Here is a 21,673-nt window from a genome sequence, read left to right on the forward strand (position 1 = left end):
AATTGGTAGAAAACGCATCATCCAAGTTGGATTAAGTCGGTTCTGTGGCCTGGGCAGGTTCCCAGAACATCCATCCAGATGCAGGGCCTCGGGGACATGTGAGGCTAGAATGGGTGTGATGACAGAGGGGGAAGTTAGAGGTAGGGCCAGAGGGGCTCAGAGGTGCTCCTGACCTCCAGCCCTCTGGTGCACCACTCTCCTGCTATCCATTGTCTCGAGGCTGACCCCAAGGCCCCTGGACAGTTGCCCATTTTTCTGATGGACACATTCATTCTCTATCAACAGTTCACATGGAACATAAGTGAAGGAATCCAACAATTTCTTACTTCACTGCCTGTCTGTTGCTTACTCATTCTGTGGTCTGTTTGCTTTGGATTGAAGTGCCTCTGGGTACCAAAAGCTACATTATTCTGTTCAACTGCATGTAAGCCAGGACCTGACCATCCTGGTTTTGTTGTTGTTGTTGTATTTGTTTTAAAGCTAAGCTATTTTCCATTCTGGGCAATTACAACTCTATTTACTATGGATTCCACTGTGGAGGTGCTTTCTCCATCTCCAGCCTACGGGCTGCAGTGCGAGCAGTAACTTGTCACCACATTACCAGTACAGGGGCAGGGATTAATAGACTTGGGGACCTTAACTTGAAGGTACCAGTGAGGAACCGGAGGGGAGGGAGAAGTCTCTTTAGGAGAGGGCCAGTGACAAAAACAGACACATAGATCAATGGAACAGAATAGAGAATCCAGAAGTGGACCCTCAACTTTATGGTCAACTATTATTCAACAAAGGAGGAAAGACTATCCACTGGAAAAAGGACAGTCTCTTCCATAAATGGTGCTGGGAAAATTGGACATCCACATGCAGAAGAATGAAACTAGACCACTCTCTTGCACCATACACAAAGATAAACTCAAAATGGATGAAAGATCTAAATGTGAGACAAGATTCCATCAAAATCCTAGAGGAGAACACAGGCACCCTTTTTGAACTCGGCCACAGTAACTTCTTGCAAGATTCATCCACGAAGGCAAGAGAAACAAAAGCAAAAATGAACTATTGGAACTTCATAAAGATAAGAAGCTTCTGCACAGCAAAAGATACCGTCAACAAAACTCAGACAACCTACAGAATGGGAGAAGATTTGCAAATGACGTATCAGATAAAGAGCTAGTTTCCAAGATCGATAAAGAATTTATTCAACTCAACAGCAAAGAAACAAACAATCCAATCATGAAATGGGCAAAAGTCATGAACAGAAATCTCACAGAGGAAGACATAGACATGGCCAACAAGCACATGAGGAAATGCTCCGCATCACTTGCCATCAGGGAAATACAAATCAAAACCACCATGAGATACCACCTCACACCAGTGAGAATGGGGAAAATTAACAAGGAAGGAAACAGCAAATGTTGGAGAGGATGCGGAGAAAGGGGGACCCTCTTACACTGTTGGTGGGAATGTGAACTGGTGCAGCCACTCTGGAAAACTGTGTGGAGGTTCCTCAAAGAGTTAAAAATAGATCTGCCCTACGACCCAGCAATTGCACTGCTGGGGATTTACATCAAAGATACAGATGCAATGAAACGCTGGGACACCTGCACCCCGATGTTTCTAGCAGCCATGTCCACAATAGCCAAACTGTGGAAGGAGCCTCGGTGTCCATCGAAAGATGAATGGAAAAAGAAGATGTGGTTTATGTATACAATGGAATATTCCTCAGCCATTAGAAACGACAAATACCCACCATTTGCTTCGACGTGGATGGAACTAGAGGGTATTATGCTGAGTGAAGTAAGTCAATCGAGAGAAGACAAACAGTGTATGTTCTCATTCATTTGGGGAATATACAATAATAGTGAAAGGGAATAAAGGGAAGGGAGAAGAAATGTGTGGGAAATATCAGAAAGGGAGACAGAACATGAGAGACTCCTAACTCTGGGAAACGAACTAGGGGTGGTGGAAGGGGGGGTGGTGACTGGGTGACGGGCACTGAGGTGGGCACTTGATGGGATGAGCACTGGGTGCTATTCTATATGTTGGCAAATTGAATACCAATAAAAAAAATTTATAAAAAAAAAAGCAGAGGGCCAGTGGGCTGAATAAAGGCAAGACTGGAAAAAATATTGCTGAATACATGATGCATCGTCTGAAGAAAAATACAGCATCATCTGCTCCCTAGAAGATGGTATAATTAGGCAGAATGGAGCTTATTTCTGGAGTGTTCACTTGATAGGAAATCCACCCTTGTGGTCCCAAGACAAGACTAATGCACCCTCCCACCTCTTTATCACTCAGCTTCCTCTGGTCCTTGGGCTGAGTTCACAACTCAGTCAAATAGTCAGATTCTAAAAAAAAAAAAAAAAAGATTTTTTTTTTTTTTTTTTTTTTTAGTTACAAGTGACAGAAACCCAACTCACACTTTCTTAAATAAAAGGAATTTTTGGATTAATGTGTGTTAGAAAGGATACTGTGAAAGTTCCAAGGTCAAAGGAAAACAATGTAAGAGTAGGACCTTGTTGCTGCATCCAGACGTCGCCCCTGTGCCCCACTACCATGTACCTAGCACCCTCTGCTTACCGTGGCTCGGCTGAGTTCTGCAGGTGGAGCAGCCTGTGAGCAGGGAAGAGGCCGCTACTAGAAGGTCCCATACTCTCACCCTCCAAACTCAGCAACCTAGAGGGAAGAATTTCTTACAACTTCCATACACAGTCCCAGAAAAGCTCTGATTGTCTAGCCCAGGGTTAATACTGTCCCAAAGAATCGAGTGACTTGATTGTCTAATTTCTGTCCTGAGTCTGCTCGTGGCCCAGGAAGTAGGTCGATTACCAGAAGAAAGGCAAGAGTGGAAGAAAAAAACCACCACTGAACCAAACATGCCTGGCAGTGAAAAACAGCAGTTCCCAGGGGCCTCTCTACCCCCTCCCTCATAAACCTTTCAGCTGAGGATGAAAAGGCCCTACGCCTGACCTGAAACGTAACAGCACGTTAGATCCTCCCTGGAAAAATGACTTGTCAATCACTTTGCAAGTCATCCTCACTCCCTGTGCATCTTACCAAGTGTCATATGTCTCCTGAGAGGCTCCATGATCATGACCACATGTGGAGTCAGCACGTGGGGCTTCATTCCCAGCTCTGCTTTGTCCTGAGGACTTTTATTAGCAAGTTAATGCATCTCTCTGCCCTTCAGTTTCCTCATGAGAAAAGAAATAGTAATGCCTCTCTTGCAGGGTTGGTCAGCATGGATGGGCTAGTTTGTGTGGGTGTCAGACCTGAGAGAGAAGGGGTAGCCCCAGGCTGACAGTGCCCTTCCTGGGAATCTTCAGTCAAATCCTAAAGATTGGCTCAAACTCAGGAGGCCAAATGAGTTCCTCAGCACTCTCAGACATGTATTTTGAGAATTTTGTAGAGCTGCTTAGGTCAAATGGGTCCCAAGCTTCCCCATTGCTGTGCAGGGGGTGGGAGGAGACGCTGGCTGGGTAGCATAGCCCACGGATGCTGTGAATCTCTAGACCTCATCCTCTTTGAATTTCTCATTGTCTCCTTGCACATTCAGGAGTATACACATTTCTGTCCAGCACCCTGAAGTCTCTGGAAGAGAAGGACCATATCCACCGTGTCTTAGACAAGATCACAGACACCTTGATCCATCTGATGGCCAAAGCAGGCCTCACTCTGCAGCAGCAGCACCGGCGTCTGGCCCAGCTCCTCCTCATCCTCTCCCACATCAGGCACATGAGGTGAGGCGGTCTTGGGTTCCCACTGGAGCACCATAATGAACGCGAGCCCTCAAGCATGTTACAGATGGGCCAGAATGTGCTGAGGCCTGAATGCAGACAGCACAGTTGGCACAGTTCCTGGCATGTGTATAAATGCTGTGGGGAGGCCAGAGGAGGGAGGAATGAGATCAGTCTAGGGCATGGGGCAGGCGTTAGAGAGCTTACAGAAAGGAGGTGCCATTTGCACTCAGTCTGAAGCCCGCACAACAAGGTCCCACCAGGGCAGGGGTGCACAGTGTGCAGGTTGAGGGAGGATGGCGATGTTTGGCCACTCACTTTGTCCTACTGATCAAGGCAAGACACTTATCCTCTGAAGGCACTGGGCGCAGCTGTTAAGGTTTCTACTTCATACTCCCGTCAGAGACACATAGAAGCCCTGAGAGAACTTCTGTCCCTAAGCCTCTCAGAGTCAACACTGGTTCCTCCAGTCCAGTGTCCATTCCTCTCCGATCCCTTCTTGCCACCCCTCATTCCCTCTCCCCTCATCCATGCCACCATTTCCTTCTGGATTCCTGCAGTGACCACCTAACACACCTCCCTGTCTTCAGGCCTGACCTCTTCTAATGCATTCTCCACACCAGAGCCAGAGTGACCATCTAATACCACATCTGCTCATGTCATTCCTTTATTTAAGACCCTGAATTAGCTTCCTATTCCTTTAAACTATAAGTCCCTTCATTTTGCTTATAGACCTTCTGTGCTCTAGTCCCTCAATTTCCTAGAGCTTCCTGAGATCTGAGCTCTGGCCATAAATGATTGTTCTTTGAGTCATGAGCAGGATGCAGATTGGCTGGCAGCTCTGTTCATCCCACCTGGGTTCACTCCCACATCTGTGGGACAGCTTATGGAGCCCAGGCTCATCTGAGAGATGCTGCTCCCAGGCTCATCTGGGAGACGCAACCCACAGGCCTACAGGTTGGCCAGGTGACTCTGCGCCATGTGTTTTTTATCCTCCTCGCCCCCGCAGGTTAACTGGGACATACTCTTCTCATAGAGATGGCAGAGGTACAAGAAAGCAAGCCTGTAAGGGCAAGTACATTTTAATCTCTGAGTTAAGTCACATTGACTGGCCAACAAGTCACACTATGAGGGCTAAAGTCAAGATCAGGGGCATGTGGCCTGAGGAATGCATTTTTGTCAACAGTAAACTAATCCATCTTGGCTTAGATATTCTTTTCAGGAAGCATCTCCTGATCCTTAACCCAGTTGGGATTTGCATTCTGTTCTTCCTGATTGTTGCCCCATTTTATTTTTCTCACTACCCAATTATACTGTAAACTCTCTGAGGCAGAGACCACAACCCATCTTGGATAATCTGTGTACCCAGGACCACCAAGTAGGGCTTGGCATATAATAACTACTCGATAAATATTTTGTATAGGCGTTAAGGAAGGGTATTAGCAAAGGAAACGGGGCCTTTCTGTGCCAAAAGGAGAAAGTGGTCTCATCTCCACTTCAAACAGTCATGTAATGTGGCTGGCCCAGGGCTGAACTCAGCCTGTGGGGCACAGATAAAGAAAGTAGAATATTCCTCAGCCATTAGAAATGACAAATACCCACCATTTGCTTCAACATGGATGGAACTGGAGGGTATTATGCTGAGTGAAGTAAGTCAATCAGAGAAGGACAAACATTATATGGTCTCATTCATTTGGGGAATATAAAAATTAATGAAAGGGAATAAAGGGAAAGGAGAGAAAATGAGTGAAAATATCAGTGAGGGAGACAGAATATGAAAGACTCCTAATTCTGGGAAATGAACAAGGGGTAGTGGGCGGGTTGGGGGGGTGGGTGACTGGATGATGAGCACTGAGGGGGGCACTTGGCGGGGTGAGCACTGGGTGTTATGCTATATGTTGGCAAATTGAACTCCAATAAAAAAAAATTAAAAAAGAAAGTGGAGAAAAAAGAGAAAGAAAAGATTATTTACTCCAAAAAGGCAATAAAAATGAGGTGAAGTGATGATACTAGGGATCAGATACCCATGCATGATGAAGTCTGTATGACCTTGGGCTTACACCCAGACCCTAGGAATGAAAACGAAATTTCTTTTCTTAGTGGCTGTGAGGGAAGGGCTGTGGTGTCTGGAGGGTTGGCTTAATTTTAAAGGGACTTTCAAACCTTGAGATTATGCATCAGGTGTCAAGAAGCTTGTCCCATCGAAGTCCCATGAGCCACCCTCTCAGGAGAGATCTTTGAAAATTGATAGCTTCTTGAGAAAATAAATGTATGTTTCTTTCTATCCCTTCACAGTCCTACATATGACGACCTCTGCTATGTCGCATATGCTCACAACATTATTGCTGAGTGAATGAACACGTGAGTGAATGGATGAATAAGTTATTTGTGTAGTTTCCCTACCCCATGAATTCAAAATTCCCAGTTGGTGACTTCCACTTTGCAAAGTTTGAGAGAGAGTGATTGTCGTTTCTGTGCTCAGGGGATTCCCTACATATCTGGTATCACAAACGGAGGACTCACCTTGGCCAGGTAGGGTAGACGACTGCATTCAGAGGACACTTTCCAATCCTTTCCATGTGTTTGTTTTTATGAATATAAAAAGGGAGGCAGGGAATGTGTCAGAATAGCAATTCTCTACCAAATTTCCTGGCTAGAGAGTAAGCTTCCCCTTGAAGAGCTGTGTTAGCTTTTACTCTGGGCTAGGAACCACGTATTGCAGATGAAGGTTTTTATTTGTTGGTAGGAATTGCTGAACTTTCAAATCCGTCAACTGCTTTCAGCATTAGCAAGCCTAAATGAGTTAATACCCCAATATATCTGCACTAAATTTATAGGGCTCTGGTAGTTTTATTGGCAACCTGTGGTGAAGGGCAACAGCAGTGAGAGTTTGTTTGACTTGTGTGAAAAGCTGGAGAGAAACTGCTATTCTGTTGAAAGCTTTGAGCATTTTCTCTCTCTCCCTGGGGTGCATGTGCGCATGCGCACCCATGCACAAAATAATGTTTTGGTGCCTTGTTACAGCCAGTCTAAATCACAGAATTCTGTTTTATTAAGTTTGACCCAGCCATATGTTGTTACTCAGAGAACTTAACACCAGATTCCATGTGACTATAAATGTGATTCCTTAGGTTGCAAGAGCAAGACAGTGTGAGATCCAGCCAGCATTTAACATTAACAGCATTTTAAATTACAAACAAACAAACAAACGAAAACCACTTAGATATGTAATTAGGTTGTGGTGTTGTAAGACCTGAATAGCTTGATGCTGTGTTTTCTTGGCATGTCTCCAACTTGGGCTGACTTTTCCCCTATTAAAAATGTAAACAAAAAAAATGTAAATATTTTCCAGGATAATACTCTTGGTCCTGACTACTCATGATACATGATTCTTTCTAAAAAATTTCAAGCTTGATAAGAGTTGTTCTGTATTGTTCCCATTGGGGTGGGGTGGGGAAGACAGTGGTCAAAAGAAGAAATGACATTTGTCTACATTTCCTTGTGTCCATTTGCCTCGTATTTTTCTGAGCATCTACTGCATCCATGGCGAGGGTCAAGGCCGGCAGGTTGGGCAGATCGCTGTCCCTCCAGGAATTTGCCTGGTGCATGTTGGTGTGTGCGTGTGTGTGTGTGTGGCTTGCAGGTCCAGGGGTGCTTGGGGGCAAGAACCAGCATGCACTCATCCAGAGAGGAATTTCAGGTTGTCCTAGAGCCAGGAGGAAAACAGAGTAAATGCAAGAGGACAGGTAAAAACCACAGGACCTTGAGGTGACTGCCACCCGTGGCAGCAAAAGGCCCTTCAGAAAATGTGGCTCTGGAAAGAGCACAGAAGTAGAGGAACAGTAAGTATAAACACTTGCATCTGGTAGTAAAGAGCCCAGTTTCTTCAAGCTCTTTCTTAAAAAGCTGTTTTTGTTTGTTTCTTTTTTTTTTCTTTTTCCCCAGCATGGCTAAAGAGTATGAGCTAGCGGAGAGAGGCAGGAGGAGCCCTGAGAGGTCGGCAGAAGCCACATCAGTTAGACCTTGAGAGCACGGAAAGAAATTCAGATTTTATTCTGATTAAATGGAAAACACTGGGGAAAGTCTGAAGGAAGGGCAGTTCTTGAACAGCTTTTATACTTAAAACAAAAACAAAAACAAAAAAACCTCCCTCCTACGTGGCCATATGGCCTCTGTTCTCTTTTTGGATACAATGCTAACAGTGGGGAATAGAACCTTATTGGAATCAGTGGAAGGAACTCACTTGTATAGCAAATCCTGAAATGGCTCTTTAAACAGGGAGAGAGGTTGGCCTACAGGTGTCTTTGGAGTTTCCCTTACTTTGGTCCCTGCTGAGGGGTCGCAGCAGCTCTAGGGCTTGCGCTACTCTAAAGTGGTCCCTCTGTGTGTCTTCCCACCCACAGTAACAAAGGCATGGAGCATCTGTACAGCATGAAGTGCAAGAATGTGGTGCCTCTCTACGACCTGCTGCTGGAGATGCTGGATGCCCACCGCCTGCACGCCCCAGCCAGCCGTGGGGGTGTGCCCATGGAGGAGACAAACCAGAGCCAGCTGGCCACCACGGGCCCAACTTCATCACATTCCTTGCAAACGTATTATATCACCGAGGAGGCAGGGAATTTCCCTACCACAGTCTGAGAGCTCCCAGGCTACCCCAAGGTCCTGAGAATCCCTGTACCATTTTACCCACGTCATGTATCACAATAGCAGAGTTCTGCTCCTCCGCACACTCCAGCATGCATCCACCACCATGGCTTTCTAATATGAGTGGCCATTTGTTTGCTTGCTCAGTTCTTAGTGGCACGCCTTCTTTTGGGAACAGCCAAAGGGATTCCAGGGCTAAATTCTTTCACTCTCTCTCTCCCTTTGCTATAATACTAAGCATGAGGATTCTATAGCTTTTCATGATTGAACTCAGTCTATGAGCTGGGACTCAGGTGACTGTGCATTTAAGCTACTTGTTGAGACCCAGACCTGGAGAGTGGACATTTCATCTCTGTGAAGCACTTTTTAACAGATCTAAGAAAAAGCCACAGGAAAGACTTGAAAGTGGCCCCTTTAATTTGCTGACTTGGAGAAAGCTAGGTCAAGGGTTCATTATGGCATCATCTTGTATTCCTGTAGTAATGTAACATTTTATTAAAGTAATACCTTAAAGCTTTTGCTCTGTTGCATGGCTGGAGCTGAACATGCAGTGATTGTCTCTTCATTTGCCCTATAGGAATACAAGATGCCCACAGAGAAGGAAGGTCCCCTAATTGTCAAAACTCTGTCAACTTAATACACTGCACCTTCAGATTTGCTGAAAGCTCTTCCACTGGTTTTTGAGAACACTATGTACAGGTCATGGGTTCCAGTTAATTCTTGCTTCCCATGGATCTATGGAAAACAGCAAGTTGATCCCAGTTAAGTCACCTCCACATATACCAGTTTCCTTTTAAGGGATAAATTCTTGGCATTTGTTTTTTTGTTTTCATTTTATGAAAGAAAGCCCTTTCCCCGCAGGACTTGTAGTGAATCAGCTTCAGAACCTGTTCTAGCGTGGTCTCACAATTACCAGCAGAGGGCGCTCTGCTTGGTTTTCCTGGTGTGTAACAGACACAGAAGGTCAATTAGTAATAGTGCCCAGCATATGACCAAGGGCAGTTTAAATGAGTGGGTACCTGGTGACATCGTTAGCCCTAGGGCACTTGGGTAAATAGTAAATAAACGTGCACGATTATTGTACATATTAGAGAACAGGAGGAAAGTAGGGTGGAAACTAAAACTGAGAGGCTCACGGTGGCTCTGCCACATGCTGTAGCTTTACACAGGAGTGGCCCTGGCAGGCCCTGTGTGCACTGTGGGGCAGCCCTGGGATCCATGGGCAGCCCTCCTCTTCTTGCCCCCATGATTGGAAGGAACAGCAATAGACAAGACAGCTGCATTACTACAGCTGGCCCTGCACATGGTTGGGTGAGGCTGGAGGATGAGGATAGGAGGCTCACTACTCAGGCTGCCTGGGATCTGGTCAAACTTTACCTGCTCTTGGTTGTTTAGAGCTCATCCAAAAACCACGGTTTGGTCTTGGAGAAAAAACTTTACCCAAAGCTCATTTCATTAAACTTCATAAGCCAAGAGAGCGAGATTAGAATTGGGCCATAGGAATCCTTTGACCTATAGGCTAAACAAGAAAGACTCACTCCAGCCACAGGGCAGCCTTCCCAAGCAAGGCCTTTGCTTCTCCAGATCAACTATGGTTTATCTTTCTTCTCAGTGAGTTTGGTTTCCTCTGGTGACCTCATTGTCTATAACTCAAACCCCATTGAGAGGTGATGGGTTAGCGAACAACCCAGCCAAGCTTCTAGGGCTTCTCTTGGGATGCCTGTTTCAAAAAAATGGATTTCTTTCATTTTTGATTACTTAGTAGGTGATCACCAAAGGACTGGGAGCCTGGGAGGGCCAAAAAAAAGTTTTTTTTTTATATATGCGCATCTGAATTTAGGGGCAATATTGTGTATCTGCAGTAAGAATATGTTTAGAACATAATTCTTTTGTTGTTGTTTTGTTTAAGAAGCACCTTATATAGTATAATATATATTTTTTTTGAAATTACAATGCTTGTTTATCAGACAATTGAATGTAGTAATTCCGTTCTGGATTTAATTTGACTGGGTTAAATGTGCAAAATCAACAAAAGATATTTAGTTTTTTTTGTATAGCTACCTTGTCATGTATGCAGTCATTGATGCCTAGGGCCTGGTGATTATTCATTTCAATGAAGATCACATTTCATATCAACTTTTATATCCACAGTAGACAAAATAGCACTAATCTAGATGCCTATTGTTGGATATCGAACGATAGACAATCTTATGTAGCAGAGATTATGCCTGCAAAGGAAAATTATTCAGGGCAGCTAATTTTGCTTTACCAAAATATCAGTAGTAATATTTTTGGACAGTACCTAATGGGTCAGTGGGTTCTTTTTAATGTTTATACTTAGATTTTCTTTTAAAAAAATAAAAACAGACAAAAAAATTCTAGTACTATAGATGATGTAATACCAGCTAAATCCAAACAATAATGAAGTGGAGGGTTTTGCATTATTCATCTAATGTGTTTGTATTCATGTTAAAGATACTACTACTTTTGAAATGGGCAGAGAACACCAGATAGTTGGAATGTTAGCACAGCAAAATTCAAATAATTTTAGAAATCTCTTTTTATTCTTATTTGAAGTGCCACTAATGGACAGCTGACACTTAGCAGCTGATACTGCTGTTGGGGGTAGGGAACATGTTGTATTCCGCCCCCCCTCCCCACCTCTGAGGCAATTTAAGTTTTGAAAGACCTAATCAACCTGGGGGGTTAGGGTAGGGTGGGGAAGTAGGTTCAGGAATTTCAAGACTGGGAAATACAGTAATAAGAGCCTTGAAATATTTTGAGGCAGATCAGTTCTGGCACCTGGAGTATGAACCAGAGTTCCATATTCCGCTTGTGCCCTGTGAACTACAAATGACAAGCATTTCTAAAATGGCAGCTGGAATTCTATGGAAGAACAAGCGTCCGCACAATCTACGGAGTAGCTAGTGGTCTGGGTTTCTTTTGGCCATTGCCTAGCTCCCGGCTTGCGGTAACGATTCTGGATTGCTGTCATGCAACAATCAGAGAGGCTAGTTCATCCAAAGAGAAGACTCTACAGAGGTTGCAAAATCCAGCCCCTAAGGAAGGGCAGTCATTGGTTAGATTTTCCGATGAACCTTGCAAGGCTGTCTAACCATGCCATATCCCATACCTTTTGGGGACTGAACAAATAAGGGACTTACTGATAATTTACTCTTGATCACATTAAGGTATTCTCGCATTAAAATCTTATACACTGAAATGGCCATTGATTTAGGCTGTTGGTTTAGAAACCAATTTCAAATCCCTTCCTATTCATACTTTCCCACTCTGAGATGGACTGTGGATGCCGGGAATGATCACTAGGACTGTAGTAATACCTAATATTCACAGGCAAATCTGCTTTGGGAAACTAGTTATTTGGAAGGCAGATAGTCATATACTAGTTTCTGAGGCAATCCTGCTTCCCTTTGGTGCAAGTCTTGGGAGGATGATCCAGATTACACTGCACACTTCCTAGGTGAACTCCCTGAAAATTTACTCTCAACTGGAGCAAATGAATTAAACTGTGGTCCCAAATATTCATCTTTTCACTACTAGTGTAATTTCTCTCTTTCTAACTGCATCTCCTTTTCATTTGGATTAAAGTGAGTGTGGCCTCTTTCTATGTCGTTTATAATTGTTTCCTAAGTAACTGCTGCCTCTATTATGGCACTTCAATTTTGCACTGTCTTTCAGAGATTTGAGAAAAATTTCTATTCTTTTTTTTTTTTTTGCATCCAAATGTGCCTGAACTTTTAAAATATGTAAATGCTGCCATGTTCCAAACCCATCTTCAGTGTGTTTGTACAAAGCTTTGTACCCTGGAAACAACATACAGCCCCATGAGCAGGTGCCTGAGATGTGGACCCCTTTGCATTCACAGAGAGGTCATTGGTCATAGAGACTTGAATTAATAAGTGACATTATGCCAGTTTATGTTCTCTCACAGCTTATAAACAATGCTTTTTGTGCACAACATATTCTTCAATGTAGAGCTCTTGTTTTATGGGAAAAGGCTTACATGCCAAATCGTGTCTGATGGTTTAATATGCCTTTTCGCTGATGCATACTACTATTGATGTGATTCTGTTTTGTTGCAGCCTTGCTTTGTTTACTGAAACACACTTGTAAACCTCTTTTGCACCTTTAAAAAGTAAGGAATCCGGTGGGATACTCAAGCACCTGTAAACAATTTTCTCAATCTATTTGATGTTCAAATAAAAAATTAAATGAAAAAAAAAATTAAATGAATGATAATGGGCTTATTTTTTGTAAACTCCTTTCTTGCTAATGGCTCACCACTGACTGCCTCAAATCAAGGTGATGGGATGCAGTGAATCCTGAAGATCACTCTGATGATCTTCCTCCCAGGCACAGGAGGAAGTGTGTGGACATCTGAGGCAGGCCAACCTGGCCTCACTTCTTGGCTCTACCACATACAAGGTTTATGATCCTTGGCAATGAATTTTTCAGAGCCTCCACTTCCTCATCAACAAGATGGTTACGGTAACACCTAATTCACAGAGAGGTTGTGAAGATTATATGAGGTGTTCTTTAAAATAGTAGCTTTCTAATGGCTAACCCTATCCCATTCCCTGTAGGGGAGAAGAAAGAAGCTTGAGAGTAATTATTCCTAAATGAAGAAGTGCAAATTGGAATGAACAATCTGAAACTTACATGATTTGCTCAAAAACCATTTTTTTTTAATCATGACCTTAAAGCTGGAATGACCAGTACATTGCCTCCCCATCCCACCCCATCCCACCCCACTCCACCTTAGGGTCTCTGTTGTCCAATGGCTGCTCCCTTTTCAGAGCTACCTCTTGCCCATTTTCTCTATAATTTAATGAATGAGTTGAGGGAAACTAATGTGACTAATTAAGAGGCAACAGAATACGGCAACGCAGGCTCTGCAGCTAGATTACTCAGTTTGAAGCTTCATTCTACCATTTTTCATGTGACCTTGCACAAGGCAATTTCCCCATGCCTCAGTTTCTTTGCCTATAAAGAGAGAAAATAATAGCGCCACCTGCCTTGAAGTGTTGCTGTGAAGACCACAGGGGTTAACACAGGAAGCATTTACAGACAGTGGCTAGCACTGCTCTGCACTCCGAGTCCTCTCCCATGCCTGTCTGTACTCACTTCTTCACTAACAGGAGTGTAGGTTTATCACACTGAGTCACTTTGACACCAAGAAGCTCTTCTGTTGTCTTGTTTTATCATCCCTGGGCAAGTTCTTCAATCCCATTTTACCTTGTTTCCTCCTGCCTGAAGTGGAAATGAGAACTACCCATAATACCTTACAGGGCTATTATGAGGATTATAAGAGAAAACTATCTAAAGTGCCTGGTCTAGGACCTGCTTCTATGAAGCTATCCTGGGGATAGCTACCCTAATTGTTCTTGTTACCACCCTTTGTGAGCATTTACATTTAATGGAATCATTGATAGGTTTAGATTTACATTTGCCATTTTTGGTATAAGTCTCTTATCTTTTTCTTTCCTGTGTTCCTCCTTACTGGCCCCTCCTTTTTTAATTTGAATAAATATCTTTAGGATAACTTTTTTTTTCACTATTTTTAAATGTTCTTAGTGATTGCTCTTATAGTGTGCATCTTAACCTACCATGGTCTTTTTTCAGATTAATACTCACTTAAATCTGACAAAATAAAATAAATATTTTTGTTGTAAGAGACTTCCATTCTTTCCCCACTCCTTTATATTGTTACTGTGATATATATTCTATCTATATGGAATAAGCCCAACAATAAAATGTTATACTTATCGGCTTATACAACTTTGCACCTTTTAATTTAAAAAAAAAAGATTTTATTTATTTGATAGAGACACACGAGCGGGGTTGGAGAGGCAGAGGGAGGGAGAAGCGGATTCCTACACCCTCCCCCCCCAGCAGGGAACCTGACTCTGGGCTCAATCCCAGGACCCTGAGAGATCAGGGCCTGACCCAAAGGCAGAAGCTTAACTGACTGAGCCACCCAGGCACTCCTAACTTTGCATCTTTTAAAGAAGATAAGACGTGAGAAAAAAATTACTTACATTTTTTCCATCAATCTACATATTTTACCATTTTCAGTGTTTTTCATTTCTTTCTGTGGATTTGAGTTATTGTCTGGTGTCATTTTTCTTCAGCCTGAAGGAATTCCTGCAGTGTTTCTTGTGGGCAAGTCTACTTGAAATGACTTCTCTTTGTGGATCCAATTATGTATTTATTTCATCTTTATTTTTGAAGGGTGATTTTTCTGAATATAGAATTCTTGGTTGACAGTTTTGTTTTGAGCACTTTGAAGGTACCATCCCTCACCTGGCTTCTTTGCTTCAATGCTTATGATTCTCACCTCTATCCTATGAGTCATTTTCTCCTTGCTGCTTTCAAGATTTTCTCTTTGTTGAACAGCAGAGGCTATGATGTCTGTAGATGTCAATCCCTACTTGGGATTTACTCAACTTTCCGGATATGTACTCTGATAGTTTTCATCAGGTTTGTGCAGTTTTCAACCATTATTTTCTCAAATAATTTTTCTCCCCATCTCTTCTGTGACTCTCATTATATATGTGTCCCCACGAACCACAGTCTATTTGTCCCTTATTATCCTCTGAATCCAAGGAATGGAGTTGTCATCATGTGCCATGTGTTATTTCCAGGGCTCACCAGCTCTGGGGAGAATGTTTAGCAGTCTGTGGAACTTTTAAATTTATCCAGTTGGAATACTGCCTGGAGGTAGATTCTACTCATGAACTTGTTCCAGATCACGTTCTCCAACATGATATATTCTTAAGCCTTTAGGGACAGTTATAGTCAGAATTGCCATATTTAGATTTGCTTCTCCTCAAATACAGGATATATGCCTCAGGGAAGCAAGTTTTCACAACTTTTATTATTTAGCCTATGGACTATGTGCATTAAAAAGCTAGTTTTATGTTCACATTCATGGTTGCAATATTTATAGCTACCACCCAAAAAGGAGTGCTAAGTCCAGGGGAGAGATGTTCATTCATGATAGAGATATACTTTCTAACGGAACTGCCTGCAGACAACCTGGGACACCTGGTTGATAGTACAGGTGAGGCAAATTCCCTGCAATAGGAGTTACGGCTGCATGGATGAGATAATCCCCAAGCCAAAATGTTGAGGGTTTTTTCAGCATAAGAAATGATCCTTGATTTTCCTTTCAACCCTGAGTTACAACACACACATTCATTCATACACACAAAAGTACCATTTATGAGGTGCTTCACAATGCCAGGTACCAGCTTTATACAAATTTTTCTTTTTCTTTTTTAAAGATTTTATTTAATTATTCATGATAGTCACACACAGAGAGAGAGAGAGGCAGAGTCACAGGCAGAGGGAGAAGCAGGCTCCATGCACTGGGAGCCCGACGTGGGATTTGATCCCGGGTCTCCAGGATCGCGCCCTGGGCCAAAGGCAGGTGCCAAACCACTGCGCCACCCAGGGATCCCCTACAAATTTTTCTAGGTAATCTTTATAGCTATGATATGAGGGTAGATATATTACTGTCCTTACTTTACAGGTAAGGAAACTGAGGATCAACAGTTAACTAAGGTTCCCAGGATCAGAAATCTTATGAATGGCAGACATTCAGTCAGTTTTTCTGACTGTAAACATGATTCCCACTTCAAAAACTGGGGTTAAGGCCACACAGGACATATGAAATTTTTCAAAAGATTTATTTATTTATTAGAGAGAGAACAGGTGCATGTGTGAGCAAGGAAAGGAGCAGAGGGAGTGGGAGAGAAGGTCCCAAACAGACTCCCCCTTGAGCATGAATGGAGCCCAAAGCTCCATCTCATCACCCTGAGATCATGACCTGAGCTGAAATTAAGAGTCGCAGGCTAAATCCACTGAGCCACCCAGGGGCCCCAATACATATGAAATTTTAATCAAGACCAGAGAAAGTGCTCATTTTGTATTTAGACAAATTTGACATTTAGTGAGTAGAAAAATTCACATGAACTTTTAAGGGAAAATGTGACTCTTTAAAGAAATAATGACATTTTGGACAGGAAGCCTAATACCATGTACCCCAAGTTCTGAAAAAGTGTGTCCCCCTCTCTTTCCAGTGGGTGGTCCTTGGATAGGAAAGCTTGAGAAGCACTTCTTTTGCTATCGTCCCTTACACTTAGTGCCAATGCTTTCTGGTTTCTGAGGTTGTACCAGGCACCCTTCCTGCCCCAGCTTTCTGCCAGGAGTGGCGGGTGAGCTGAGGAGCGATTTTCCTCTGTACCTTGGCACCAGGAGGAGCTCTATTTGTAGCTGATGGCCTGAGACCTTGAGGTCTGGGGCAGCGGCACCCCACAAGCAGTGGTGCCTTCAGAGGTGACAGCACCTAGGCTAGGCCTACTCCCTTTCTTTGCCACAAGACCAGTTCCTATCTCATGACCTGTGGTCCATGGCCAAGGCACCTGATAATCGTGTAGAAATGACAAAATGGTAGCTTTTGTCCTAAGTAGATGAAAGTGAAGGGGGAAAAAAACTGAAGAAAGGAAGCATTTGGACATTTTCAAAAGTGATTTTGAAACTGGGTGGGAAACCTCAGTGGCCAGACCAGCTAGGAGCAGAGGAAAGGACTCCAGAGCGGCTGATTCAGGACACTTTGCCAAGAGCCAGTCACTCAGAAGTCCATGACATAATGCTCCGGGTGACTTTGCAGACTCAGTGCACTGCTAGGCCTTTCTGCAGCATTCAGTCCATCATCAGATGCCTTTTCATTGAGAAATCAAGAATTGTGGGAAAAGCCAATGAAAGGTTTGTGAGCTGGTAAACATGTTTTTGGGCTGAGTGAATTCTTGAGTTCACCCCAGGCTCAACAGAGTTTAAGCTGTAAAGATTCTTGAATATTTCCACATTTACAACAAGAAAGGGCATGTATATACCTAGCATCTCCCAAACACAGATCAGAGGGGAGGTGGGAAGAATAAAAGAGGGTGCAGTCTCCGGAGGGGTCCCATCACCATCAGTGGAGCTGCTCTGTGTGTCACCCTAGTCCTTCAAGGACACCAGGTGCAGCTGGCTTTCTGGGGCTCCACAACATTAGGGAAGCATGTCCTTTAACATGAAGAGAAGGGCTGAAGGTGCCAAACTGGAACTGCCACGAGCTTCACTAGAAAGGATTACAAACCAGAGCAAGTAGCCTATCCATTTATTTTTGAATGTATTATTAAATGTTTAAAAATTCCCCTTAACAATCCTTACAATCTGGGTGCCTGGGTGGCTCAGTCAGTTAAGCATCTGACTTTTTTTTTTTAACATTTTATTTATTTATTCATGAGAATACACAGAGATGAGAGAGAGAGAGAGATTGAGAAAGGCAGAGACACAGGGAGAGGGAGAAGCAGGCTCCATGCAGGGAGCCTGACGCAGAACTCGATCCCAGGTCTCCAGGATCACGCCCTGGGCTGCAGGCGGCGCTAAACCGCTGAGCCACCGGGGCTGCCCAAGCATCTGACTCTTAATCTCAGCTCAGGTCATGATCTCAGGGTTGTGAGTTTGAGCCCCATGTTGGGCTCTACCCTGGGGATGGAGCCCACTTAACAAACAAAACAAAACAATCCTTACTTTCGAGTCCATTCTTTAATGCAAAAAATAAAATGTGTATAAAGAAAAGCATTAGTGGGTTTATTAAAAAAACAAAAACAAAAAAACAAAACAAAACAAAACAAAAAAACAGGAGGTTTGGATAGAGAAGGTTTTTTCATTACTTGGCAATGTTGATACCAAGCCCTTCCAGCCTAGGATCATGAGGGCCTGGGTCCAGGAAGTAGAAGAAAGATCTGGACCCCAAAAAGAGAGAACCCAAGGAGGCTCCAGGCTTCTTACTATGGAAAAAGCTGCTAAACTTTGGACTATGTTTAAAAACAATAATGAGAAGTGAACGCCAGAGAGCTTCAAGTAATATGGAGATTTTTCATTTATTTTCTGTGACTGCAGAGAGGCAGAAAAATAAAATAGGAAAATAGGTGCCCTCACAAGTTTCCTGTGTTCCACTTCCAGTAAGATACCCTGACAAGTCCTCCTGTTCTCCAGCCCCCTACCCCTCTGTGGTATTGGGAGACTCAACCTCTCTGAAGCTGGCAGGGCTGCTAGGTCTCTAGGGTACCACAAAGGTCACCATGAGAAGAAGCTGCTTGGTGAAGCCCCCAGGGAAGTGGTGCCAGGACATCACAGAATCGAAAGAATCCCAAAATCTTGAACAAACAAGGTTTATCACCTGCCAAACTATGTCTCCATCTGGAACCCCTACTTCCCATTCCTGCTGAGCTCTGGGAGGCCTTGGGAAGTGCCCCGCCCTGAGAGAGTAGCTCTGTGCAGGGGTCAGAGCTCTTGTGCTCCTGATGTCAGCACTCACAGTGGAGGGAACAACAAGGACCATGGGCCTGGCTGGTGCTCCAGCTAGGACACAGACAACGTGATCTCTGAGAAGCCAAAAGATTTGCAGAACCTTCCATGCCTATTACCTGGGAGGGAAGATGCCATTTCCATTCCAAAGATGAACATTATAGCCCTGGCCCTCCCCCACCCCCAACACAATCCAACAACAACAACTGGGGAAAGAAAGAAAGAATTTTTCATGGAAGCTGTAGAAGTGTTTTCAAGGGAGGAACCCCAAACGGTAGGTAGCCAGATGGAGGTGTGGGAAGACTGATTAAGTGCTGAGCTGCCCCAGCAGGGATGTGATTCTGAGAAATCCTATCAGGATGAGGGAGTCTGAGTGGGGCCCAAGGTCACGATGAGTGTGGCCCTGCAGCTAATCGGGTTACTCTTGGGCAACTCTGTCTCATGGATCAGAAACCCTGTCAAGGGCCAGAGAGTATGCACGTAATGTGGCTTGCAAACATTTTCTGTTTGTCCATTTTTGTTTTATACCCCTTTAAAAATAGGAAGCCCATTGCTGTGGCAACACACAAACACACGCCACAGGCTGCAGTATGCTGACCTTTGTCTTATTCTATAGTCTGCCACATTTGTCAGGCGTATTAGCTCACAAGTCTCCTCCTCCCCACTCAGCCATGAAGAGAACAAGAGTCTATGGGGGTCCTACTTGGGAAGGGCAGTGAGAGGATCTGGAAAAGCACACACCAGGGAGAGGGGCCTTTATTCCTGCCAGCTAGTTCCAGAGTTTCCAGAAGGGTTTTCAAGATTCTAAGAGCCTTTCTCCTCCCATAAAAGGTTAAAAATCAGTGTGAAGTCTGGAAAGTTCTTCCCCACAGCTATTTCTGAAATCACTTTGAAACTAGAGGAAACAATAATCAAAGAGCCAGTGTATCTGTCCCGTTGTACTGTGGAGGCCGAGAAAATCAAGGCCATTCCACTTTAAGTTCAGAGTTAGCACAAGTACCCCCATCCCAGGCCCCTGGGAATAAGAGCTGAAATTTACATTACTTCAGTTACAGGAAAAAAACAGTTTACAGCTTAATGTCCTAGAAAGCCCCATATTAGAATAAGAACAGAGCCCAAGCCAAGGGCAGGAAGCCCCTATTAGAATAAGAACAGAGCTCAATGCCCTTGAAGGCCCCATATCAAAATGTAAACAGAACTTGAGAAATTCCTCCACCCCTTCTGGAGGTCCCCTAGACCAGCCCTTAAAATAGCTGGCACCACCTCTGGGTCCAAGTCCCTGCTCCCCTGTGTCGGGTATACTTGGACCCAAGCTCGAGCTTGTAAATAAACCCTCGTGTGTTTGCATTGGTGTCGGCTCCTTGGTGGTTTCTTGGATTCGCAATCTTGGGCACAACATTTGGGGGTTCATCCGGGATAAGAGAACCCCCCAGGACCCCATCCGGAGGGTTTCACGCATGGTGAGTGCACTCAACTTTTTCCACCTTTTGTGCGTATATTTTCTTAGAGCTCTAAACTGTACTTTTACCTGTAGGAATTCCAATCTGTATTGGGTTGGCATTGGCTTAGGCGGACGGGTTGGCGGGCGGTCAACTGGGGTTCTTGAGGAGACATCCCTTGCCCCCGCCTGGAGGACGGGTCCTCATCTGTAAGGAGGACAGGAGTCCTCATCTGTAAGGAGGGCTGACTGCCAGCCCTTCGGGTTACTTTCTATTTTGTCTCTGCAGCCACACTGGAACGTTTCTCTGTTACTATGGCCTGTTAACTGTGCATTTGTCTGTGTTGTTGGGTCCTTGTTAATCGCCTTTACTGTGTCTTGGTGTGGTTTGGGGACATAATGGGGGAGACAGAAACCACTCCCCTGTCTCTTATGCTTTCCCACTTCTCGGATGTTAGGGAAAGAGCTCGTATTCTGAGCATAGACATATGGAGAGAGAGATTCCAGATTTATTGCATATCAGAATGGCCACCCTTTGGCGTGGGATGGCCCCGAGAAGGAACTTTTCACCTACCTATTATCTTACAGGTTAAGGCTGTGATCTTCAGGGACAAGCCGGACGGCCACTCTGACCAGGTTCCCTACATCCTGATCTGGTAGGACATGATCGAGAATCCCCCTCCTTGGCTAAGACCATTTTTACCCCCCAAAGCAGGACCCACCGAGATTCTAGCCCTGCGGAAAGCCGAGAAGGAGACCGACTGACTCTACGCCCCAAGCGCCCCTTTATCCAGTCTTCCAGGATTCCTCCCCAGAGGACCTGATTCTCCCGCCACACTACTGGGCATCCCCTCCCCTTTCCGCCCCTCCATTGGAGGCACTAGGGGCTGCAGAAGGGGCGCCCCCCCTTCCCTGACGAGGGAGTCCCTGTGCGCAGGCCAGCAGTGGGGACACGGGTTCGGACCCACCGGTCGGCCCCACCTCCCAATGTGGGCTGGCCGACTCCACCGCCCTTCCTCCCCACGCTATGCCCCCCCACCACGAGACTGGCGAAAAGCTAATGTTAAATTGGCCGTTCTCCACCAGTGATTTATATAATTGGAAAACCCAAAATGCAAAGTTCTCTGATAATCCAAGAGATCTAATCGGGCTTTTAGATACTGTTCCTTTACCCACCAGCCTACTTGGGATGACTGCCGACAGCTCTTGCAGGTTCTCTTCACCACCAAGGAGAGAGAACAAATTCAGGTGGAAGCCCGGAAGTCTGTCCTGGGAGAGGACAGACAGCCGACTCAAAACCCAGACCTCAGAAATGCTGCCTTCCCTTTATCCCGCCCCACCTGGGACTACAACTCTGTTGAAGGTAAGGAGAGACTCCGGGTCCACCGCCAGACTCTAATGGCAGGTCTCCAGGCTGCCGCGCACAAGCTGACCAATCTGGCCAAGGTCTATGATGTAAGGATGAGAGTCCAGC

At 44.5% G+C, this 21,673-nt stretch overlaps 1 protein-coding gene across 2 annotated transcripts in view; it reads left to right on the top strand.

The window, feature by feature from the left end:
• Positions 1 to 12,619, top strand: part of ESR1 (estrogen receptor 1) — a 276,934-nt gene extending 264,315 nt beyond the window's left edge. For both annotated transcript variants that reach the window (XM_055311110.1, XM_055311109.1), the window contains exons 8-9: positions 3,557 to 3,740; positions 8,141 to 12,619. In XM_055311110.1, coding sequence (XP_055167085.1) covers positions 3,557 to 3,740; positions 8,141 to 8,375 — 419 coding nt within the window. In that variant the 3' untranslated portion in view covers positions 8,376 to 12,619. The remainder of the gene's footprint in view (positions 1 to 3,556; positions 3,741 to 8,140) is intronic.
• The last annotated feature ends 9,054 nt before the right edge of the window (positions 12,620 to 21,673 follow it).

This window comes from Nyctereutes procyonoides, unplaced genomic scaffold, assembly GCF_905146905.1.
Source record: "Nyctereutes procyonoides isolate TBG_1078 unplaced genomic scaffold, NYPRO_anot_genome, whole genome shotgun sequence".
Lineage (NCBI taxonomy): Eukaryota > Metazoa > Chordata > Mammalia > Carnivora > Canidae > Nyctereutes > Nyctereutes procyonoides.